The following is a 26642-nucleotide window of genomic DNA, read 5'->3' as shown; positions in this document are numbered from 1 at the left end:
ATATTGTTTATTTACATTAAATTCAACTTGAACGCCTAATTTTTTCCCAATACTTTGATACTTTTCAATAGTTTTAGTCACATCTATGTTTTAGATATCTTCTATACATAGAGAAACATGCAGTCATATATCCATACTCTACAACTTGTATAATTAGGGGAATTGTTAAATTGGAAACATATCAATAAATAAAGTTACTATCTAGACTCTAGTAGCTAGTCATAATCATGAATCATGTTACAGCTCTAAATTAAGAAAGTTAGTCATGGGGTATCCTATAAAGTACTATTCTTTTGATTGTTAATTGCTATATTTTTGGATAATGATATTCATTTTCACGCTACAAGTGGAGGTATGCCCATGATACTAATAATGCAACATAATTAATTTATCAGAATTGGTAGTTGGAGAATTGAGCATCCAAGAAGGAGATATTCATACACCAAGTTTAAGGTTTATGCATCAGTTTTAATTTAATTTTAATATAATAGAAATAACATAATCTGCATGTCACTTATAGGATTTTGATTTTAAGAAATCACATATATACTAAAGATTATTGATTTACAAAATTAGATACTATCTCAAATTATGAGATATTTTTTGCTTTTTGATATTCAAATTAGCTAAAGTTTGACAGGTATTTATAATGTACTTTTAATTATATTTACGTTAAAAAATTATTATAACTTATCGTATTTTTAATACCTAAAATTTATTTCAAAATATTTTAGTATGTTGATCTAATCCAATTAAATAACCTATAAATATGACTTAAAAAAATTAAACTTAGCTTCATAAATTGTAACGAACTGAAGGGTGTACTAAATTATACAATTACTATAAAATATTTTATTTATCAACATATATAATTTAAATACAATGAGGCTTGGCCATCGGCATTTTGATTTTTGGGTCAGTCTTCTGATTAATATTATTATTATTATTATTTATTATTATTATTATTTTCAGTCAGTCTTCTGATTGAATGAATAGCCTGTAAGAGGAAATTATGTCCATCAATAATATAAATCGTCAAAACCGCTTTAATTGGATAAAAACCACAGCGGTTTTTGCAGTGGTTGTGGAATTTGAAATAATGTTTATTGACGAGTTTGCCCTTTCTTGATTTGGGTGACTATTTTATAATGACAAATATTTTTCGTCAAGTTTGCTTAATTAACAAGATGAAATTTTAAAAATAAGCATACGATTTATCATCGAGCGAGATAGAATTTAATAATTTTAGCAAATATATATATATATATATATATATAACTACGTCAATTTTCATATAATGAATTTGTCTTTGTTTGTAATTATTCAGTGTTTTGGACGAAGAAATATTTTTATGTCCGTATTCTATTTCCAATTTCTGATATAGTAAAATTAATATTCCACGCACATTTAACAGGATACATATTAAGTTGTAATCATACTCTTTAAAAATAAACTACTTATAGCATATTATTACTATTAATTATCCATTATTACTTTATCCCCTTGATTTTTAATTAATTTTTAATAACAACTCTTTTTAATAAATTATAATTAACAATATAATTATTAATAAAATGCGATATAATGAAATATTAAATGTTACACAATGAAATTGAAACTCTAATACCATAACTTGATAATATTACAATATAAAATGCTATATACAAAATTTAGACGATATTTTTATGCTTAATTTAATTGAAAGTTTTGCGGTGATTTCCAATTCCCAAATTGACACTACCTTTGTTTGAATGGCTATCTGTTGATTCTCAAACTCGTAACTATTTATTCCAAGGCTTCGAATAATTAATATGCGATAGCAATGAGAAATATAAATTTCTTAAGTACATATAATTAACATAACTATTTATTCCCAAGGCTTCGAATAATTAATATGCGACAACAATGAGAAACTTAATTAAATTTCTTAAATACACAATCAACAAATTGTGAACTCGAAATAAATTTGCATTTCTTCCACTTTCTGATTTTACTTTAATTGAACACAGGATATTAAAATACAATATATATACCCTTTATACGTTTATTCATCAAACATGATATTTTAGGGAATAACAATCTAGGAATTTAAGAAAACGATTTAAGTGAAATTCCACTTGTCAGTTGTCCAACATGTGATCTGTATTTGGATTAAGAAAGGTTACCAAATATGGAAATTAAAACTCCTAATTTCCATAGAAAATGTCTTTTCTTTGTCTCCTCATGTTTATCTTCTTTCTCTATCTCCAACACATAGTGGGATTAAAGAAGAAGAAAAAATTAATTAAGAGATAATTAAAAAGGCAAGAACAGAAAATATCACTCCAAAAAAGTGGTGATCAATACATAAAATATTCAAACTAAACGTATTTTATGTTAATAAGTCTCATAAAAGAGTATTCCGTCAGCAACAATGTCCTTGATAAAAAAAAATCATCAGCAATAACGACCTTGCAAATAATTTAAAGTTGTAAGTACATGACATAACAATATCATGAATTTTATTTTATTGCAAAACTTACCTAAGTACTGTATCAGTATGACACGATAACAGTAAAATTATTAAATAGTAATAGATGTGATTAACGAGGTTTAGAGATCTGATTTCACATGAAAAGTTATCATTTTGATAGTCAAATACTCATAATATAATATTCATGTTGCCATCAATTTGTCAAATATCAAGCATGCTTAATTATTTTATGATCCAACTTTTTTCCTAGGTTTTATTATTCTTTTACATTACCTTTTTCTTATAAGAGGGATTAGAACTATCAACTATATATGAATTGTATTTGTAGGAGCAAGTTTTAACTTATGATGTCATTTCCTTTTTTCTCCTCAAGCACAAATGTTCAAGTTAATTCAAAGAGGAAATCGCGATATTTTAAAAGAAAATAATAAGAAAAAAGAAATTCAAATTACAAAAAAAAAATAATTAATTTTTATACAAAAAAAACTTGTAAAAATAAAATCATAAGCATATCATCAAATTTTTATATTTTTAATTATCTATATCATATCAGATGATCGAAAGACATGATATAATAATATCAGTTTAAAATTATTTCGGAGGTAACAAAGACCTTGAAGGGTGGGGGATTGATAATTATGATTTATCTTGTTTTAGGAACTAGTAATGTCTAGTTGGTTGACTCCCACGTGAACAAGATTTCTTGGACTAATCAAGATACTTCTTGCTTTTGAATCATCCAATGAAGGTGTTAAGAGAAAATTAAGGGAGCTTTATTTCACCTCCAACTAAAAAGGATGGACAAGTGTCAATCATCAGCCAAATCATATGGGCACGGATATCAAGACTAAGAAAGTGATTCTCTCTTCCTATGGTATATAACCTTCAATACATCAATGTTAAGATTAATTGGAGTTATTCATTTTTGTTTGCTTAGGAAGTTATTGTGCCATCGAAGTCTACTTATATGTGGTTGTAAAATGCTATAGCATGTTTAATTTTGGAACAAAATGGGAGTAACTTTTAGTGTGGATACAGGAAATGATCAAAAGTTTTCTGAACTACTTGAAAAAATTTAAATATATGCATCATTTATATATTAAATTAAAAATAGGTGGATTTAGGGATATATTTTTTACTCAATAAATTACTAAAGAGTATAATATATCAAACCAACCTTTTCAGGTAGTTCAAGAATATGTTTTAGTGTAATAGATAAGTGAAGGATATACTTAAATCAACCTTTTTGGATAGTCCAAAGATATTTTGTCCCTTTTCGATTCGTAGTAGATGAAATAAGGGAGACGCACGAGATTGAGCANTTATTGTGCCATCGAAGTCTACTTATATGTGGTTGTAAAATGCTATAGCATGTTTAATTTTGGGACAAAATGGGAGTAACTTTTAGTGTGGATACGGGAAATAATGATCAAAAGTTTTCTAAATTAATTGAAAAAGTTTTAATATATGATTCATTTATATATTGAGTTAGAAATAGGTGGATTTAGGGATATATTTTTAACTCAATAAATGACTAAAGAGTATAATATAACAAATCAATCTTTTCAGATAGTTCAATAATATGTTTTAGCCTAATAGATAAGTGAAGGGTATATTTATATTAACCTTTTTGGATAATCCAAAAATATTATCCCTTTTTTGTAGTAGATGAAATAAGGGAGACGCACGAGATTGAGAATTTAAGATGATTTGATAAAGGAAATTAGAGGAGATTAACAAATATCTCAATGAACGAAAAGTGTGAGAAGTCGAATATAGTGAATGTGAAGAGAGACAAAGATAAACCAGAAAAAAGTATTGGAAAAAGCTTATAAGACAAGACATAACACGAGTTCGATTTCTCAAGATCATGACCTTGTATATGAGAATATCTCAAGTAGATTAGGATAGAAGGTTAATTCAGTTGAGTTTTTTCTCATTTTTCAATGAGATTAGGTTTGATGAGAGTCTAAAAGCATTATGTTTATCATAATATTACCCTTATACACGTAATTTCTTATTTTTTCACGTGTATCATTATATATTATGTTTTAACTACTCGTTATTTCGCTATAACTGACATTTTTTTTTCTTTACTATCATTTTTCTTCGTAACTATTTTGATTTTGTCTCCTTATTTAGTCAATATCACTCACCACAACCATTAAAAATTATGGAATAGTTTCTTTTGATACGAGACACCCCTCAAAATATGGCTATTTGGCGTCATGGGCCAAAAAAAATAAAATAAGCATGACGTGCTCTATTGATATTGAGCAATTATTTATCAATACATGAAGTCTTATATATCCAAAATTAAGGTTACTATTATTGTTACGATTAACCCAATATATTTCCACTAATCATCACTATGTGCTGTATTTTATTGAAAAGGGAAATATAATCATGGTGTGGCCTATAAATTAATTTTTTGTCGTATTTGTTTATCTTTATGCAAAATAAAATACTACGTACTCAATTTCTTAATAGCTAACGCATGTTCTCCCTTTTGTCTCCTATATTAATTGACCAGAAATCCGGAACCTTTTTTAAAAGAAACATATGACCAGCAAGGCAGCAAGTTGGAGTAGGCCAGTAGTGCAAATTTATAAATTATAATGCAAACACGAAATTGTGTTTGATCGAGAGCGTTTTATTTTAAAATAAAATTTTTTTAATTGACTTCAAAATAAATATTGGACTCAGTGAAAAAAAGAAAAACTAGTACTTAGGAGAATTGAGCTAGGAGCGGTGGGAGTTTCTAGAAGATCAATTGGCAAGAATTTAAGAGTCGTAATTTATTAGTTTAGGTTTGAATTTTCCATTATTTGTTGTATTATATGCTGGTCACTCTATTTCTTCTACTTTTTTTTTATTAATTGGCTCATGCCAATGAAACAATGAAATTGAGAATGGATGAGAAAAGTAATTTGGACAAGTCTTAATGGATGTTTTGTTAGTTGTTGGTATATCGTATGTAGATAAGTAAGTAGTTTTAACTTATTTTTTTAGCGTTGATAAGTAAATAATTTTTTTTTCAAGATATGTCAAAAGATAGGATTGAAATATCATTTAAGGAATTCATGTATTCTACTCCCATCAAAAGTTATATATGTTCTCAATTTAACTAATATGAGAAAATTGGAAAATCAAACACACTCTTAATTACTTTTTTGTTTCTTCAAGCGGAGGGAATCATACAAAAACAAAACCACTCACACATTTTTTTTTCCAGTCGGCGTTTAGTACTCGTTTTAGCCCAACTAATTCGGATTCACATCATATAGGACCTATTAGGTAGGAAACATTCTCTATCAAGGATTTCTTTAATAACAGAGAAACATCTTATTCACTGCACCATATCCTTTGATGATAACTGACGCAGTTAATTAATTAGAAGCCCCTTCTTATGCCTCGACATGCAAAACTTAGCACAAGATCTGAGTGTTTTATAGGTAGATGATCTTCATCTTTCTTACTTTATGAAAATAAAACTTTATGTTTAACAAATTTTAATTTTTAACCTTAAAAGTTTTGCCAAAAAAAAGACTGAGGTTTGAGTTCACTCACCTCAAGTTGGGCCTGGGAGCAAATCCAAATCCAAAAAATATCAAACTAAACCGAATAAGCCCAATAATACTCATCAGCCCAATTAAGCCCATTATTGACTGCATCTGCATGCACGCGCATCAAAGGAGCGTGAGAGAACCGAGAAAATTCATCAATCATAAGGATCCGACCCGGTAAGTAAAAGGGAACATAATCGTCGTCAAAGTGGACTCCATTTTTCTTAGCTAAAGAGAGACCAACAGTCTCTCCCTCTTCAATCCAACAAACAAAAAAGGGATATAATTCTCAGATCAATCATCGATCATTCTATTGATCCTTTCGATAAATCCAATTCGAAGAATCTTTAGGTCGTTTTTTCTAATTCAACCATGATAAAATCGTCAAAAAAAAAATTCGTTTCAATTCGTCACAAATTAGAAATTGATTTTACCTAATTTTAATTCCCAATTCGCTTACCTAACTTCATTTTCTGTCTTTAATTAATTGATTTTCTTCTTGCTTCTTAGTAATTCAATTTTGCTTATTTCCCATTTGTTATAGATTTTAATTCGAAGGGAGAGATTCTTGTTGATCTTTTGGGGCGGAGTAATGGCTGTAGCTTCTGATCAAGCCACCAGCATCTGCAGTCACTGGTAATTTTATTTGAATTTTCATATTTTTTTCGTTTTGGTGTTTGTTTAATGAATTATTCGAAGTTTAATTCGAAATATGTTTGTTTCTGAATATAATTTAGCTCTGAAGGAGAAAGGTGTATTAAATGTTGAAGTTGTTAGTTTGATTACAAAAATGCTGTTTCTATGACAATTTTTAACTGTCCTATATTAGCATCAGTTTGATTGTTTCTTTCACCTTAGTGGATTAATGTGAGTTTTTATTAGCACAATTTATTCTTTTATATTTGATTCTGCCAGGAAGAAGATTCTGTATCTCTACTGGAAATGAAGAATCCATGCTATAAAAGATTAATATGTAATTTAAGCCATAGAAGAAATCAATTGACAAGATTCTTTAATAAATGTAGTTTTCAGGCAATATTGCTATTTATGCATGGTTACTAGCATAATGTTTGTTTTATGTTTGGTTGTTACTTGTTTGACTGTTGATCCTTCTGTTTACTTCTGACATTGCGGCACCTTCTGGTTTGAATGGTGATATTTACAGTGACAGAGCAATTCCTTCCACCAATCTTGATCTTCATTTTGCTCACTGCTCCCGGAATCTTGAAAAATGTAAAATCTGTGAGGATATGGTTCCTAGAAAGTTTGCGGAGGAACATTTCTTGAGCACTCATGCTCCGGTAAGTGACCTTATTTGTCTGACCTCTTATACACTTTATCACTGATGTTACTCACTTGAAGATAGATGTCTACATTCATTAGTTCAAATAGAATCCATTTGCTGATCATGTAGATACTGTTTACATGAATACATTTGTACATCATTTATCTAGCTAAATATATTTCTAAAACATATATAATGTAGGTTCTCTTTTTATTCAACTACAACATACCCAGTGTATCCTGGGGAGGGACCCTTACCTTTGTAAGGGTAGAGAGGTTGTTTCCAATAAGCCCTTGGCTCAAGAAAACTCGTGTTTCAGAACATGTTTGCAAAAAAAAGAAATGCACGAGTAGTGTAGGTTCTCTTTATATGTTTATGTTTATTCCTATATCTATAATGTTGCCCCAGGCCTTTGCATTGATGGTAAGCGCACCACTCACAAGTATAGCTTTAGCACACGAATTGTGTCGCATACTAAAGCCTGGTGTTAAGTGGAGAAGGGTAGATTGGCGGGACAATTATCAATTGAGTTCTGAACCGTGAGCCAAGTGGCCCTTGGTTTTTATAGAACAAGGGTTTTTACCCTGTCATTTTTTTTTGGCAATTACCAATAATAAACCATCCAAGTTTAAATAAAATAAAGAAGAAGAAGAATACAACTAGATATATGTGTTTATAAACAAGAATAGATGTATCAAGCATTAGCACACATGTTTCACCATCTCGTTCCTTTTGACATCAATAGTTGTAGAATCCTTAAAGTTAGAAAAACAAGAAGTATCTACTTCATGGTGTAATTTTAAGGAATCTGAAGATGGGGATAATAAGTATTTGCTTGTTAGGTGATGTGGTTAAGAACTCACTAGTTTTCTTACGCTACATGTCCTTGCATAGTTGAGTTTCAAGCTGGATTAGCATAAGAGGGTTTATAATTATCTTCACTGAAACTGACTGGAAAAACAAGCTCGATGAGTGCGGTCTTCCGCCGCTCATTAGTCTTACTCTAATTAATCTTAGTTTTTCATTGTGATCTATGTGTGTTTGCCTGTATATCAAAATAGATAAAAAAAAGTGGATTTTCCTGTTGATTTCAATTGCTGTCTTTATAATCAACTGAGTTCATAGCTTTTCTTGCTGTTTATCTACGTGCGTTTGTTTTGGTGATAATCCTTGCAACTGAAATTTCTATATAGAGCATGAACGCGAAAGTGTGTTGCATGTGATCCATTCTAGATTTTTTAATAAATGATTTAGGAGGTTTTGATTAGTGATAACCAACATGAACAGGGAGGGTAAGCAGCATTTGCAATTGACCACTTGAGCAGTCCCTATCCCCAGCAAAATCTCAAGCTTTTGAGTGCTTTGCCATAGTTGAAACCATGATTTCTCACAGTGGGCTTATATCGAACTTACTGAGCCTGTTAACAGTTTAGTGCTAAGCCTGCATAGCAAGTATTATTTTTGTTGTCTCCTTGATTACAACAAGTGACATTAAGCTTTGACTAGTTGAATATATCTTTGGAAATTTGCCTTGAGAATAGAATGCTAAGATCTATCACATAATTTTGAGATAGTAAGGCCTACAGAGCAATCGAGCAAGTATTATTTTGTTGTCTTCTTGCTTAAAATATGTATTGCTAATGTTAGTTTTAACTTTTAGTTGAATATATCTTCTAAAATTTTCCTTTAAGAACAGACTGCTAGAAACTAGTGAGCAAACAAGAGGTAGTAACCAGTAAGGCTTTAGAGAACCCAAGATGTTTTGGCTCGTGCCGTTGCTATTCAAGAATTACCTACGTATAAGTAATAGGGATATTGAAATGGAGAACCATCTCTAAGAGTACTGGATTTAGGTTAAATTTTTTCTTTCTTCTCAAGGATACATGTGTAGAAGAAATTGTTTAAATGTTCTCCCACCTTTTCTCCCTTTAGTTTTTTTTTATTGAGAAGCAGGTTGTGGTTGCCTGGGGGGGCAGGGCATAATATTCAGTCTCTCTTTTTTGTTGTTTAGATGGAAACTCTAGGCTAAACTATACCTTTTGATGTTATTACTGTGCTTGTTTATTTTTAGGTTGCCTGTTCTTTGTGTAGCGAGACAATGGAACGTGAGATTTTAGCTGTTCATAGAGGTGAAAATTGCCCAAAAAGGATCGTGACATGCGAGTATTGCGAGTTTCCTTTGCCTGCAATTGATTTATTTGAGCATCAGGTAATAAGAAATATCAAAGTTCTGGTATTGTTTCATGTTTTGTATCTTCAGGAGTGATTAGAATTTAGCATCTTGCTCGTTATTGTGATATTTACACTGCCTTGACCCCAGGAAGTATGCGGGAACCGGACAGAATTATGCCATCTTTGTAGCAGATACATTAGACTCCGAGAAAGAGATGTTCATGAGAGTAGATGCAATGGAATGATAAGTAATGTTGCAGAATCTTCCAGGTATTAAAGATAAAGTATTTGCTTAAACGGCTTTTTACAGATATTCTCTCATTGAGGTCTTTTATAATATTGATATGTTAGATACACTGTTGTTATATTCTTTAGATCAAGTTCCATTCCCATTGCAAACATGCTATTCCGTAGCATTCTTATTGTCTGCTTTTCTTTTTGACTTAAATGTTCACCTTCTGTCATCTTAACTTAATGTCTTATTTCCTCTCTTATTGGTACAATAGCCAGTGTAAATCTCATCCCTGATGCATTAAGGTTAACCACAGAAGATAGAAAAATGTACAAACTTTTTACTTAACCAATCACTTAAAGACAGACTCCAAAGTGTCCAAAATCTTGCATTTGAAGTTGTTTACTTCTTTTTTTCTGATTCACAACAGATTCATCTTTTTCTGTGATTTCATCTTTCTTCTCTAGGTTGATTGAAGAAAGTCTCTGTCTTTTCTTCAGCTGCCCAACTAGCAATTCTCTTTCTACTAATATTTTTCACGGTCCCATTTACATATTTCAACTCTCGAATAATTATTTCAACCTCTGTTAGTATGTGGATGGGCCTTAAAATGATCCATGGCATTGAATTAAAACGTAGATTGGTCAGCATATTTGCAATTTAACCAGATAAAGCCCCAAGAAATCAGCAAGCTGAAAGTTTTTTTACCATTAATCCCTTATCCTCTCTTTGAATAACTGATGAACCTTAAAAAAAACTGACGAGTCTATCAGGAGGGAGTCTTTTCGTTTCTCTCATATACATCAGATGGCTCACACGTTTAGGTTCTGCACTCACAACCTTGACACGTCGGTATTCAGAATTTAAGATTGAGATATAGGGGCTTCAGATTCTTCGTCACTACTTACTAGTCTTAGTAGTGCATCAAATAAGAAACCCGTGTTTGGTGTAAAATTGTGAAAAAGAAAACAAGCAGTTGTGGAATCATGCAATGGTCAATGCTGAAAGTTCTAAAACAGTGTGTTCCGATTCATATTTACTCACTACAATGCAATCTGTTTGTAGTTCATTTGTTTGAAATGAATTTCCACCATTTCCTCTCAAACAATGGAACCAAATCTTGAACACTCAATTGAACTTTCGATACCATAACTTATCTGTTGCATGTCAAGTGTTTTTCATTTTGTTGCTCTTTGGTTTCTCTGAAGGAACACACACACAGCCGAAAGAGACCGTGGTCCACCAAGAAGGCAGCCACAAGAGTTCTCCAGAAAGCGGCTTCTGTTCACAATCGCCATAACAGGCATTGCTGTTTTATTAGGCTCACTTCTTTTCCAGAGGAAAGTCTAGCAGACTCAAGTGCACTAATACCAAAGGCGCTATTGATAGGCTCTTTACCTATCAACCATCAACTGATACACCTCAAATCACTAGAATTCTCACTTATCAGAGAACTTACCATAAGTATAATGACTATATGCCTAAGAATTCCGTCTGTACAAGTAGTTAATATGCGAATCCATTTCTTATGAGATGAGTTGAACTGCTTACAGGGTGTTGTGTAAAGTGGAAGTTGATAAAATTGTAGTGGTAGTGAAAATAATGTGTCTGCCTTTTTGAACATTTCGGTCCGTCATAAAGTGGAAGCAGTTCTTGTTGAAGTAATTGTGTTTGTATCAAAGTATTATTCAGTGATGATTATGTTAAATGGCTGTATCATGCATTCTGCTTTGAGGTTACAAAATTGCCATTACAGAGTTAATGTCTTTTGCAACTTGGAACTTGCAGAGAAACTTGTATCACAACAGACTTCAGTACCTAAAATACTTGGATTGTTTGGTTGGATTTATTTAGAGAAAATAATATAATGTTTTATTTAATTTTTTGTTAGGTAGGAATTTCAGTTTATTTGTCCATCCTATTAAGTTTTTTAGGGTGTATATTAGGTAGTACGTAGCAAGAATCTATTAATACATTCTACCAAAGAAGTCCTAATTTCTATTTTGTTTTCCCCCACCTACCTCTACTGAAGTCCAACCTCCAACAGTTAGCAAAATACTCCGTCGGCTAATTATGCATTTCGAAATAATTATAGTTAATAATGTAGGTAATTAAGAATTAAGAAATAAATCGTTTTTCTAAAAATAATTAAATTAACAAGTATTTCTTTCGTCCACTTTTAATTGTCGTGATNTACCTCTACTGAAGTCCAACCTCCAACAGTTAGCAAAATACTCCGTCGGCTAATTATGCATTTGGAAATAATTATAGTTAATAATGTAGGTAATTAAGAATTAAGAAATAAATCGTTTTTCTAAAAATAATTAAATTAACAAGTATTTCTTTCGTCCACTTTTAATTGTCGTGGTTTTCTTTTTCAAAGTCAAAATATAAGAACTTGATCATTATTTTACGATATATTTTTATTTTATCATATTGATACGTAAAAAATTGTGATGTATATTACTTTTTATTTAGTTTTTGAATATCTATTTTTTTAAAAGATATTGAATTAATATAATTTAATTTAATTTTAATAATGATTGACTTTTGAAAAACATAACATTACGAATAAAAATGAAACGAGAAAGTACAAATGAATAAAAAGAGCGAGTTTTAATAAAAGTTATTTTTACTTTTGATAATCATATTCATTGATACTTCAACAATGTAACATCACCTCATAATTAAGAGATTTGAGATAATAATTATAGAAATGGAAAATAAAAAAGAAATTATGAATCCCAATTCCCAAATGAAATTTGAAGTTCGAGCAGTAACAGTAACCAACTCCAAAACTGTCGTTCAATATCGTCGTGTACCAAAACAATTCCAAACCCATATAATATATGATTTTTTTTGTTAAATCATGTGTTCAAGAACACACAAATTTCCGATAAATCGAAGACTCGTACAGTTTTTATAATTTTTTTTATTATATTTTTTTTTGAGAAACAAAAAATAATTGAATTTTGCCGACGACGTAAACACGATGCTTCAGGCATAACTTGGTCGATGTGCGGGCGGCAATTCAGCAGATTGATTGACGGAAGAAGCGGTGTGATACGGCGGAAGTTGGTGGCGCGTGGTTGAACGGGGAAAGTGCATATACAGTTACACAAATGGGTAATGGGCGTCGCTTCAAACGCATGATAAAATGCTTATTATGCGCGTGCGCTGGACAAACAGGTAACACGTCTAACTACTACTGGCAATTGATATTCACACGTGTCCCAAAACAGTAGGAGATGTACATTTTTCTAGCTGGTGGTCACTTACTAGAGATATTTATACCAATCACCGACAAAGTTGTGATGGAGCGGTAACTATTCTGTTATTCTTGAATAAGAGGCCTCGAATTTGAGTCTCCTTAATACGAAATCGCCTTTGTTAGGAAGTGTTTAACCCTATGTATAGGGAATTTTCAGGTGTGAATCCGAATTTAGTTGGGTTTACTGTGTGGAAAACAAAAAAAAAAGAGATATTTATATCTGTTTTTTTTTTTGAAAATAGTAATTGGAATCGGGAATAAAATCCTAAAAGAAAAATCGACCAACAAATAATCAATCAATTGAATTATTAAGATTTTTTATTTATCCGTGGCATGTTTAGTTTAAGTTTTTGGAAAGTATAAATACTTGTTTTATAAACAAAAGATTTTATTTTATTAGAAAATAGAAGCGTTTAATCAGATTTTGTTGATAACATAAATTGTAGTAGGATGATTGAGCTCACTTTGTAATTAATTAGAAGTCCAGTCCTGAGAAGGAAAGAAAAATTCCTTGAGAGCTTACGTCTAAAAATGGGCCCTCATTGGCGAAAATAGAATTTAATTACTTTCTAATATAAATATATTGATAAAACAAAACTATGTATATTGTATGTATATAATATATGTATATTTAATATAAAATACATACTATCTATACATTACATAGATATTACTACTAAGGTATTGAAATGTAATTCTCCCTATGTTAAAAGTTAGGATCTCTAATAGTAACACTTTCTTATTCTCAAATTATCTATTGTAATTTTTAAAAGTAATTATTTTAAATTATTTTTCATTAGAAGTTTAATATAAAATTAATAAATATTTTTGCCCATATCTTATTCGTAGTAGTAATTGTTCTTGAGAACTATAAATATTTTAATAGGATAAGACGATAGATTTATCTGCATAAGAATAAAATAGTAAAAAAGAAAAATCTTCCTTGTTAATATTTTCATAAGAAACATGTAAAAGAGAAACACGATAAACAACTTAATACAATCTCATAAAGTGATCCCATAAAGTAATCCATAGGAATGTCGGCAAAAAATAAAATAACAATTCACATTATACGTTTCTTTGTACCGCGACTTTGCAACAGCAACATTTCTATATTTGTGATCTTTACTCTTTTGTAGCTTCAAATTAATATGATAATTAGTTTTAAAAAAGGTTAAATTAAGTACTCGATTTTCATCAGGTCCACAAATTTCTTTCCCATTAACCACTTTTATTCTCCTCACATCTCAACCATCAAATGAATATTTCACAAACTTCAAGTTTAATGCTACATAACAAGATAGCTTAAAACCAGATAAACTATTTAAAATGAATGTAAATCTTACTTTAAAAAGTAGTTTGAAAATATTTTGGATTTTTTATTTTTTATTTTGATTTCCAATCTGGTATTCAGTATCCACGTTGAAGTTCAATTAAATTCAAATTCAAGCTCAAAAGTTTCACAGAGATAAAGGACTCCCTAACAAAAACTTCGAGTACTCGAACCCGATTACTTGATTTTACCACAACTACTTACATGCATTCATGATTACTTAATTTCTTCAATTGGGCGTCTTTACTTCCAAGGTATTTCTAATTTTACCAAACGATAGTGGCGCAATAGCAAAAGTGGAAGTGGATAATTAAAGCTAAAGCCAGGAAAATAAAAGAATTTTCTTTCCCTGTACTTAAAGTTAACTCTAATTACAAAACTAGATATTGTTATATATGTGTTATATAGCTACTGATGTAGTTTGTATATCTATACTCCTACAACCAACATAACTACAAATTGGTTAGTAATACATGGAGAACAAGTTTCCTCTAAAACATGTTGACCTATATAGGTCACGCTTCGAACTCGTGATCCATATAGGTCAACTTTTACTATTGTTCTTATGCTCTTTTTCCTAATTTTACAGCACTATCAAATGTATTGTAAACATTTTTTGCATTTGTATACGTAACTTTAGTTGAAAGTAATGAGTTTAGTTGAACCCTCGGAACTTGCCCTGGATCCTCCTTTGATAGTTAGCCTTGCAAATATGTACTTGGGATAAACTGCACCATAATGAGCCAATTTTGAGATTGTTTTTTTATTTTACAGGAGGTTGTTGTCATAGTGGAGGCCCTGGAACAATGTCCCCAATTGGAGTGAGATTGTACATTCAGGATCGCCATGTAAGGAACGCAAGAACATTTGGAATATTTGTATGTTTGTTCTCTTTGGGTGTGTTCTCTACGAAGGAAATACTTTTCTTCCATACCAAACACACCCTTAATGATATCTTAGTACAAAGATATCTTTGTAATCTTTGTACTGTTATTTACATCCCGTGTGTATCAGTTACTGCTCCTCATTCTGTTTTATTATGCTATGTAAAGATGAATAAGGATGTGAGCATGTTTGCACATTTTGCAAAGTAGATGGCACTTACCTTTATGATGTTTCCTCTACAGAGATAAAGTTGTTACAATATTAACTTTTTTGCAGGTGATGATGGATAATGGCCTATTACAAGTCACGTTATCAAATCCAGATGGAATTGTCACTGGAATACGCTATAATGACGTTGATAATCTACTTGAAGGCCTTAACGATGAATCTAATAGAGGGTAATTGGCTTCAATTTACCTGTTTCTTGCATGTTTCTGAGGTTGAGCTCATGAAAATGTAATTTGTGTTTACCTAAGTGCATACATTAATTTTTTGGGTTGTGAAGATGCGTGTTTTTTTTCAGTATACATGTATGTATGTTTTTCTTTATGATGCAGAACTGGTGATCTTAAGTTATGAATGCAATATCAGGTACTGGGACGTTGTCTGGAATTCTCCCGATGGTGGAAAAACTGGAGTATTTGAAGTGTATGGTTTTCTATATTACTTTATTTACAATTGATCAAATCAAAATCTGGCTAATGTAAGCACAAAACATGGCCAATTACTGTAGGATCAAGGGTACTAATTTCAAGGTTATAAAGGAGACAGACGATCAAGTAGAGATATCATTTTCGCGACCATGGGATCCCTCCCTCCAAGGCAAACTTGTGCCGCTGAATATTGACAAAAGGTTCTCTTTCCTAAACACTTCACATGGGGTAAAATGAGAATGTGCATACTGCTAATGTTGCATTGCTGATATTGCTGTGTTAATCAAACTAGTGATGGTGTAACAGGTTTATTTTGCTCCGTGGCTGCTCTGGTTTCTACTCTTATGCCATTTATGAGCATGTTGGTTCATCTGAGTGGCCTGCTTTCAGCATCGGTGAAACTAGAATAGCATTCAAGCTCCGGAAAGATAAGTAAGAAGATTTTGTCCTCCTTTTCCTACACTTATGCTTATGTAGTGGTTGGTGAGAAGTAGTTGTATGCCATCACTCATTGCAAATGCACTAGGTGATTTCTTCTCATATGGTCTAACCTTGGTGATTGGTGGACAAGTTACCTGGTATCTCGGCTGATGGGAGGTAGTAGGTAACCCGTGGAAGTAGTCTAGGTGCGCGCAAATTGGCCTGGATACCCTGATTATCAAGGAAAGAAAAAACTAGTCGTATGTTCAAAGCCAAATATCTGGTCTATGAACCTCGGTACAATTTCACTTAGTTAGAGGTCGATTGTTCTTTGTCCATGTGTCAAATATTTATCATTTCTTTAATCACAGATTCATGATAAGTGTGGTACTTTCACTTGATAGGTTTCACTATATGGCTGTGGCAGACAATAAGCAAAGATTCATGCCTCTACCAGATGACCGAATGCCTGCAAGATGCCAACGCCTTGCCTATGCAGAAGCGGTCCTTCTGAATAATCCTGTGGAGCCAGAGTTAAGAGGAGAGGTAACTCTGGTTTTTCTGATTGTTCGGTTACTTTAACTTTGCAAGAAAATGATATCCCACATAAGGATCTGGATACAGTTTTTTAAACCATACTTCTAACAGTTTTTCTGTTTATTACCCACCCGATTGATACTTGATGAAATAGCTGATCACTTGAGGAACATCGATTCATCAATCTGATGATGTTCCTCAATATAAATGACAGGTTAAAAAAAAAATATTCATGAAACGGTTGAAAACTTCTTAACAGTAACTCAAATTGACTTGTATAGATCCTCAAGAACTGTTAGACTGCTATAGCAAAATGGTTAGTTCTTTGATTCATCCCGTGCACACAGGTCGATGACAAGTACCAATATTCATGTGATAATAAAGACAACAAGGTTCACGGCTGGATATCTATGGATCCACCAGTGGGATTCTGGCAAATTACTCCAAGTGATGAATTTCGATCCGGTGGACCTGTCAAACAGAACCTCACATCCCATGTCGGTCCAACTACCTTAGCTGTAAGACCTTGTGTCTAACTCATTACTTTTACCATGAACATTTTCAACAAGATGGTTACATTTAGTCATTTAAAGGTGAAATCGTGATATTCTCAGATGTATCTAAGCTCTCATTACGCTGGGGATGATCTAACACCAAATTTTGCTCAAGGTGAAGCCTGGAAGAAAGTTTTTGGCCCCGTGTTTATATATGTCAATTCTGTTATGCCAGGGGAAGATCCTGTTACTCTATGGGATGACGCCAAGATACAGGTTTAGCAGTGAAAGGATTTGAAATTTACTCCATACTTGTGTATGTGTTTTCGAATCCAAAGTTCTTATATCAGCTACTGATGCAGATGCAGCGTGAAGTTCAAAGTTGGCCTTACAGTTTTCCAGTATCTGAGGATTTTCCATCAGCAGATCAAAGAGGCAGTGTTAGCGGTAAACTTTTGGTTCAAGACAAGTAAGGACATCGTGATTTCCTCGGATTTATATCAAACACAGTATTCAAGATAAAAGTTACTATGGTTTTCTAAAGTTTTTAAACTACTTTTGATAGGTACATTAGTGATGATCATATACCTGCAAATGGCGCTTATGTCGGCCTTGCTCCGCCAGGAGAAGCTGGTTCCTGGCAAAAAGAATGCAAGGTCATTTTCGCTTACCTAATTACTCCTAAAAATCTTCACATTAACTTGCATAAAGGAGGACTTGCAGTGTAGCGCTCCCGGATGATGATGATTATTGTACACCTCGGAAATTGAAGTCTTGATGTCTTCTGTTTCAGGACTACCAATTCTGGGCTAAATCAGACAACAATGGAAACTTCTCCATAAACAATATACGTCCCGGTGACTACAAACTTTATGCATGGGTACCTGGATTCATTGGGGACTATCTATATGAGACTCCTATTTCCATAACTCCAGGTCTTGACACTATGTTTACTTCTCAATTCTACGCCTATTCTTTAACCAAACTCTCTGAATTTCATGTATTGTGTCTACATGGAAACAGGTTGTAGTATTGATGTGGACGAAATCGTATATCTGCCTCCAAGAGATGGCCCAACATTATGGGAAATAGGCATTCCTGATCGTACTGCTGCTGAATTTTTTGTTCCTGAACCCAACCCGAAATTTATCAACAAGCTTTTCGTCAATCATCCCGACAGGTTATTAACATACCTTTATATTGGCCTTAGTTTTTGTTTCCTCTAGAGTAGAACACAGAATGATAAATTAACTCCATTTAGTTAAAAATAAATTCCTTTCTCTTTCACAAAAGTTCATCACATCTGTCCAGTAAATATATGCATTAAGAATAGTGTCTTCGTTATTGTCTTTACAGGTTTAGGCAATATGGATTGTGGGATAGGTACTCCGAGCTATATCCAACGGATGATCTTGTGTATGTAACTGGAGAAAGTGACTATACCAAAGACTGGTTTTTCGCTCAGGTTCCAAGGTAAGCAATTCAGCAATTTGATGAGTCGAAAAGTCAAAAAAATCCAATGCTAAATTCCTCATTTTCACCAACATTTATCCAAGCAGAAAACACATCTTATGCATGAATAATGGCGAAGTACAGCGCCACATACTCTTCTCTCTTTTATAATTACCTGCAAATAAGTAATAGACTTTTTTTTGCAGGAGAAAAGAGGACGGCTCATATCAAGGAACGACATGGCAAATCAGATTTAAACTTGATTCAGTCAATCAAGGAGGAACGTATAAATTGCGCATTGCAATTGCATCTGCAACTTTAGCTGAAGTACAGGTACACTTATCCCTGTTGATGTCAATTTCGCTCCTACTTAAATTAATCAAAAGCTCTTCTACAACCAGAATTAGTCCTTTATTAGTGTATAAAATTCACTATTGGCTAATACTAACTTTAGGTCAAGTGAAACGTTATTTGTACTCATTTGAACCCTTCGTCTCATTTTATATGTCTTAGATTGACTGAACACTGAATTTAACAAAAGTAATTAAGGAACACTTGTGAATATTGTGATTTTGAAGTAAATATTTGTATGACATACCAAAATGTCCTTGACCAAGTGAAATTGTATAATTTGCAGTCAATTATCTAATACTCTCTGAATGATCGAAAACAGAATCCGAATTCAAACCAGAAAGCCCCTTATTATATTGTTGAACTTGCAGGTTCGGGTGAATAATCCAAGCACAAATCGACCTGTATTTTCAACCGGATTGATTGGAAGAGACAACTCAATTGCTAGACACGGAATTCACGGATTATATTGGCTATACAATATAGACATACAGGGAAATCTGTTAGTACAAGGGGACAACACCATTTACTTAGGCCAACCAAGAAACCAAAGTCCTTTCCAGGGGATTATGTATGACTATATTCGTCTCGAAGCTCCACCAAACTAAGCAGTGTTTCAGATTTCTCCTTCTTGTACAGAGCTCAAATAATTCTAGTTCTAGAAATTGTTAACTGTTTGATTTATATTACCATTACCAGTTTAGCATTAACTTCTGGTTTGTGAAGCAATAAATTCCACGTTTCGTTCAAGATGTTAACTGTTCCAATTACTTATGCAATCAACGATTGGGATTTAACTCAGTGTTATACACAGATTAAAGTATTTGAAGTCGGTGGAATGATAATATATGCACCTCGCCTAACTCAACCCCGAAAGCTAGCTCATGAGAGGAGAGGAGGATTGCCCACTCTAACAACATGTTACTGCAAACTTTATATACATAATTTTATAAAGATTCACTGGTCCAATAAATCATAATAGTAGTAACTAGCTACTACTTTTAATTTAATGCTTCCATAATGTTACACGCAATTTCTATTGGTCGAGCCTGAGTTTTTTTTTTTAAAACAAAACTCAAGTTTGAAGTGACAATTTGAAATTGAAATTCTACAATTCATGTCTTAGGTGAATTTGGAATTTGGAATTTGGAACCAAATTTGAAATTGAAGTAGAAGTTTTGTTAGACATCGTAAACAAACACAAATTTCATGAATTCTGAAATTCTCATTACTGTCCCACCTTTTAGTCATGAATTCATGATCAGTTGTTACACGCTACAAAATATGTCTAATTGTACCAAACAGTTTCTCTTGTTTTTTTCTTTTGTCATACTTTTTCGACTTATAATATCTTTGGGAGTAAAGCTTAACAAGACATTCGTAAAACAAGATCAATTATGGCACAAGGAGTACAGCTTCACCTTCAGGACAATCGCCATGTAATCATATATGTTCTTCTTACATTTGACTATGTGCCTGTTGACAGAGGCGGAACCAGTATTTGAAACTTGCGAATTTTGGATTCTAATCTTTTTAAGTATATGTTGGGTTCAAAATTAATAATTAATAGTTGCTTAAAATTCTTCAGGTGGTGATGGATAATGGCATTCTCAAAGTGACTATATCAGTACCAGATGGAATTGTAACTGGAATCAGATACAATGGCGTCGACAATTTGCTCGAGGCTCGAAATCCTGAAGAAAACAGAGGGTAATTCCATCAGTCATTTCTTTAGCTCAAGTTTACTGTAATCACAGTCTGGATCCAAAATTTTGAGTTTAAGGGGTTTTGAATTTTGGAGAAAAAAACTTGGGAAAATACATAAGGACCTCCAGCTTATGCCCAAATTCCAGAGACACTTATACTATAGTAAGGTTCTATTACCCCTGAACTTATTTTATAAATAATTTTCTATTCCTTTTCGTTCTGCGTGACACTAGCTTGAAAAAAGTCAACACGCACTGGGCCCAGAATATAGTGTCACATAGGCCGAAAAGGAATAGAAATTATTGATAAAATAGTTCAGGATAATAAGACATTAGTATAATATAAGTGTGTCTCTGAGATTTTGAACATAGATTGAGGTACTTATGCATTTTCCCTTTACTGGATTCCGAAATATAGAGGTTTGACTTGTATCTGTAACTAGAACTCTAGCTCTACCCTGACTTGTGAAGAAGAAAAAAGAGATCAAATATTTAACTTCCCCTTTTTATCATGAAAATGAATTACCTAATTTCTCCTTGTGAATGTGAAAATGTGTTATTTGTTTATCTAGATACTGGGACGTTGTCTCGAGCTCGACAGGAAGTACTTCAAAATTTGAAAGGTATCTACCTAGCTATATATGTATATAGACAAAGAACGCCAAACAAAAATATTTTGAGCAACGAAATTGTGTCACTTATATAATGTAGGCTCAAATGCACAACCTATAAGGTCATTTTGAAAACAAAGGATCAAATAGAGTTGTCGTTCTCAAGGAAATGGGATGTGTCGCTTCAGAACAAACTTATTCCCCTGAACATAGACAAAAGGTTGTCTTTTTTCTTGGTTTTCTTTTCGTTCTTTAAATATCTGGTTGCATTTTTTGATTCGTAAATGGATTTGAAATGATACTTGATGACTAACCAGAAGTATGATATTCAGGTTTATAATGCTTAAAGGTTGCTCAGGATTCTATTCTTATGCAACTTATGAACATTTAGAAGGATGGCCTGATTTCCACCTTGACGAGACTAGGATTGCGTTCAAGCTCAGAAAAGACAAGTAAATACTCACTTTCTCTTCATCCAATTTATCAAGTAGTAATAACGATTAACATAGGCAGAATTTTCACTAAGGAGATTTAACATCTATATAATTTGATCGTATAAACAGTGTGATTTTCCTGCGAGGGAGGTTCAAATGAACCCCTACCACCCTCTAGCTCTGCCCCTGGAAATGGACAAGGAAAGTAGGTTTATAGACCTGTTTGCTAATGTTTCGTTGATGACATATTCTTTCAGTCATACATACGAAATGATACATATATATACAATATGAGCGATTAATTGTTTGTATACATCAAAGACACATTGTGAATCTCTTATGTATATCTTCATAGGCAACAATTAAGAGGGATGTTCTATTGTCTAATCTTGAACACCGATCGATCAGGTTTCATTATATGGCCATGGCAGATAACTGGCGGAGATATATGCCTTTACCTGATGACAGGTTACCACCTAGAGGACAACAACTTGCTTATCCAGAAGCAGTCCTACTTGTTGATCCCATCGAGCCTGAGTTCAAAGGCGAGGTGCCTATTTTCCTCTTTCATTTATTGAGATATAATTTAATTATGCAATTAAAAGTATGCTCTCCCTAATAACGTTAGCTTTATAGATGTATCAGAGCATGCAGAGGTCATGAATTCTTATGTCAAACTCTCCACCACCCAAGAAAAAAAAATATTTCAACATATATTTGGCGCATGAAAAAAGAATCAACTCCACAGATGAGGAGGGGTGTTGAGATATGATCTAATTAAGTAACTAAAAGTGTGCTCTCGGCTTAAGTTTGCTACTTCTGCTTACTTGTGCCAATTAGCAATATTTATAGTTATCAATTTCATGAGGACTCAAGAATTATTAGAATGCTATAGGAAATGGTTAGTGAGTTGATTCATCACGTGCATACAGGTCGATGATAAATACCAGTACTCGTGTGATAATAAAGACAACAAGGTCCACGGCTGGATATCTATGGACCCACCTGTGGGATTCTGGCAAATTACACCGAGTGATGAATTTCGATCGGGTGGACCTGTCAAACAGAGCCTTACATCCCATGTCGGTCCAACTAATCTAGCTGTAAGATCTTTCTTATTACTCATTACTACTACCATGAACATTTTCAAAAAGATGAATAAATTCACAACAACAGAATACTTTTCCGTGTTTTATACATTAAGTCATTATAAGTATAAAAATTGTGATATTTTCAGACATTTCTAAGCCCTCATTACGCTGGAGCTGATCTAATACCAAAGTTTGCACAAGGTGAAGCCTGGAAGAAAGTGTTTGGCCCCGTGTTTTTATATGTTAATTCTGTTAAGAAAGACGAAGATCCTGTTGCTCTATGGGATGATGCCAAGATACAGGTTTAGCAGTGAAAGGATCTGAAATTTACTCTTTTGTGTGTTAATGAAGTCAAAGTACTTATATCGGATGCTGATGCTGATGCAGATGCACCATGAAGTTCAAAGTTGGCCTTACAGTTTTCCAGCCTCAAAAGATTTTCCGTCAGCAAATCAAAGGGGCAGTGTTAGTGGTATACTTTTGGTGCAAGACAAGTAAGGACATACTAACACTTTTCCTCTTGAAAAATGTATTCAAATATTATGATTTTCTAAAGAATTTTAACTACTTTTGATAGGTACACGAGTGATGGTTGTATACCTGCAAATGGTGCATATGTTGGGCTTGCTCGACCAGGAGAAGTTGGTTCCTGGCAAAGAGAATGCAAGGTCATTTTTGTTTACAAAATTATTTATCAATAGATTAAACATGTTCACAAAATGCTTTCATCAAAACAAGCAAGAGGACTTCCTGTATAGTGCTCCCGGATAATGTTTTCTGTTTCAGGGCTACCAATTTTGGGCTAAATCAGACAACAATGGATACTTCTCTATAAACAATATACGTTGGGGTGACTACAATCTTTATGCATGGGTCCCTGGATTCATTGGGGACTATGTATATGGGACTCCCATTTCCATAACTTCAGGTCTTGACTCCACGTTTATTATTCAGTTCAACTCCTATTCTTCAAACAAAAACTCTGAATCTCATGGATCACGTGGTACATGCAAACAGGTTGTAAAATTAATGTGCACGAAATCGTATATCAGCCTCCAAGAGATGGACCTACATTATGGGAAATAGGCATTCCTGATCGTACTGCTGCAGAATATTTTGTTCCTGAACCCAACCCGAAATTTATCAACAACGTTTTCATCAATCATCCTGACAGGTTATTAACTTACCTTTATGTAGTGGTCTTATTATTTGTTTCCTCGAGTAGAATACGGAATGATAAATTAACTCCACATAGTGAATACAATTCCGTTCTTTTTCTCAAATGTCATCATATCTGTCCAAAAATGTCATGTGATATTGAGAATAACATCTTCATTGTTGTCTTCAAACAGGTTTAGGCAATATGGATTGTGGGATAGGTACTCCGAGTTATATCCAACGGATGACCTTGTGTATGTAATTGGTAAAAGTGACTATAGAAAAGACTGGTTTTTTGCTCAGGTCACAAGGTAATCTACAAGCAGCAATCTGATGAGTTGAAAACTGAAATATTATGTTAAATTCCTCATTTCTTTACCAACATTTATCCGTATCCTTTAGTACTTCACAGTCAAATCACAATGTTTCAAAAGATTGTGATCATATAAATTTGGGAAGCAGAACTAAGCAGAAACCATCTTATGTGTAGGAGAAAAGAGGATGGCACATATCAAGGAACGACATGGCAAATCAGATTTAAACTTGATTCAGTCCATCAAGGAGGAACATATAAATTGCGCATTGCAATTGCAACTGCAACTTTAGCTGAAGTGCAGGTACACATTTGGTTTCAATATATTACTCGAATTCGATCAGAATTGCACTTCTACAACTAGAAACAGTCTTTGATTAGTGTATAAAAAATCACTATTGGCAAAAAACTAACTTTTGACCAAGTGAAATTGCAGAATTTGTTCTCAATTACTCCCTCTGTTCCATTTTATGTATTAGTTTGACTAGACACAATTTAACAAAAGTAATTAAGCAAAGACTTTTGACTATTGTGATCTTAAAGTAAATCTGTGTAACGTACCAAACTATACTTGAATCTTGTGGTCTTAAACATGTCACGTGGGATGTTGTAGTTCCAGAGTTGTTAAATATAGAAAGTGACATTCTTTTTGCAACAAACTAAACATGAAAGTACGACACATAAATTGAAACGAATGAAGTATCTAATACTTTCTAAACGACCGAAAACAGAATCAGAGTTCAAGCCAGGAAATCCCTTACTAGATTCTTGTACTTGCAGGTTCGGGTGAATAATCCGAGCACAAACCGGCCTCTATTTACAACAGGATTGTTTGGAAGAGACAACTCAATTGCTAGGCATGGAATTCATGGATTATATTGGCTGTACAATATAGACATACAGGGAAATCTGCTAGTGCAAGGGGACAACACCATTTACTTAGGCCAACCAAGACATCAAAGTCCTTTCCAAGGGATTATGTATGACTATATTCGTCTCGAAGCTCCACCAAACTAAGCAAATAATAGCATAATTCTAACACTCTATTTAGCTGTACGTATATTGTATTATATTATTTTGAATAAATATAATGTTTGAACAGATTGTATCGTGTTGAAATCAACTCTCACAATATTGAGGATGTAATTAATTACATGTCACACCACAACCAATGACATGTATTGTTTGTTTTGGCCTAACAAACCTTATAAATTTGTCTTTTAAGCTACGTTATCATTGAGTTCAAAAATACATGTAACGTGTAAAATTGTATTATATTTTGGAAAGTTCTCCTACAATCATGTTGATGGGAATAAATCCGTAACAGAAATAATATTTGCGGTAATAAAGGCAATAAATGTGGAACACAACAATACGGTTAATCAACGAGAATAAAAGAAAAATAATGACACCAAGATTTTACGTGGAAACCCTCCTAAATAAGGGAAAAACCACAACCAGAGAGGAGCAACGAATATCACTATAGTAAGGATTTTACACTTGTATGTCTGAGCAAAACTCCAAAGATCACTACACATTTAAAAGAAATAACACTCTTTTGATTTTTTAACCTCACTACAATATCGCTCACACTCTCTATTTTTCCTCACAGATTATTTTCCTCTGTGATGCCTCACTCTTCTTTTCTCTCCTTTGTAATTTTTTTTGGTGCACCTAGAATGAAGAATTGTCCTCCATTTTATAGAAAACAAATGCACTATCCTCCAAATATGCTATAGAAGAAAAACAATTTTTTTTCTTCATAGCTTACCTATTATTGAAAATTAAGTAAAGCTGAAAAATAATTCAGCACCAAATCTGCCAAACTTTGAAATTGACAGAGAGCTATTCAAAGTTTGGTACATGGAGATCGACCCCACACATGTGATGCTTGTCAGCCTAGAAACATTTTTTTTCGTACCAAACACTCCCTATAGGTCTCGTCCTTTGGGTGATGGGAGCAACTTTACACGACTAGCCATGTATGTTGTTAAGATCAATATCATCGTCAAGTTTGATTTTTCTTCAGTTTCAACGTGTCATCATTTGATACGGCCAACTATCAAGTCCGAATTTTGACCCATACGACATCATAGTGAGGTGTCACATAACATGATTCACTATTCCGCGAATCAAGCAAACTTGAAATTCACTTTTTTCCTTTATTGAGTAGTAGTGATAAATCTCTAAACATGTCTATTGGGC

General features: G+C 33.0%; 3 protein-coding genes across 4 annotated transcripts; all 3 read left to right on the top strand.

The window, feature by feature from the left end:
* Positions 1 to 6241: 6241 nt before the first annotated feature.
* On the top strand, positions 6242 to 11490 carry LOC107015748 (TRAF-type zinc finger domain-containing protein 1). The gene is made up of 6 exons (XM_015216146.2): positions 6242 to 6390; positions 6584 to 6675; positions 7205 to 7340; positions 9396 to 9533; positions 9645 to 9766; positions 10937 to 11490. Exons 2-6 carry the CDS (start codon positions 6632 to 6634, stop codon positions 11076 to 11078), a joined length of 582 nt encoding a protein of 193 aa, XP_015071632.1. The 5' UTR covers positions 6242 to 6390; positions 6584 to 6631; the 3' UTR covers positions 11079 to 11490.
* Positions 11491 to 12397: 907 nt separating this feature from the next.
* Positions 12398 to 19876, top strand: LOC107015977 (rhamnogalacturonate lyase-like). 2 transcript variants are annotated; one of them, XM_015216438.2, is made up of 16 exons: positions 12398 to 12917; positions 15107 to 15180; positions 15494 to 15615; positions 15809 to 15865; positions 15951 to 16070; positions 16177 to 16302; positions 16695 to 16836; positions 17175 to 17345; positions 17442 to 17597; positions 17684 to 17790; positions 17887 to 17977; positions 18115 to 18256; positions 18345 to 18501; positions 18678 to 18794; positions 18980 to 19106; positions 19496 to 19876. In XM_015216438.2, exons 1-16 carry the CDS (start codon positions 12851 to 12853, stop codon positions 19730 to 19732), a joined length of 2013 nt encoding a protein of 670 aa, XP_015071924.1. In that variant the 5' UTR covers positions 12398 to 12850; the 3' UTR covers positions 19733 to 19876. The 2 variants fall into 2 exon arrangements, with proteins under 2 accessions (XP_015071924.1, XP_015071922.1); XM_015216436.2 differs by lacking the exon at positions 12398 to 12917 and adding an exon at positions 14775 to 14875.
* Positions 19877 to 20365: 489 nt separating this feature from the next.
* LOC107015978 (rhamnogalacturonate lyase-like) lies at positions 20366 to 26073 on the top strand. The gene is made up of 14 exons (XM_015216440.2): positions 20366 to 20834; positions 21403 to 21453; positions 21542 to 21661; positions 21774 to 21893; positions 22284 to 22425; positions 22808 to 22978; positions 23113 to 23268; positions 23354 to 23460; positions 23544 to 23634; positions 23753 to 23894; positions 23984 to 24140; positions 24319 to 24435; positions 24615 to 24741; positions 25218 to 26073. The coding sequence occupies exons 1-14, from the start codon at positions 20719 to 20721 to the stop codon at positions 25452 to 25454; spliced, it is 1854 nt and encodes a 617-aa protein (XP_015071926.1). The 5' UTR covers positions 20366 to 20718; the 3' UTR covers positions 25455 to 26073.
* Positions 26074 to 26642: the final 569 nt, after the last annotated feature.

The sequence above is a fragment of the Solanum pennellii genome, chromosome 4, assembly GCF_001406875.1.
Source record: "Solanum pennellii chromosome 4, SPENNV200".
Lineage (NCBI taxonomy): Eukaryota > Viridiplantae > Streptophyta > Magnoliopsida > Solanales > Solanaceae > Solanum > Solanum pennellii.
This window is presented reverse-complemented; position numbering and strand designations above follow the sequence as displayed.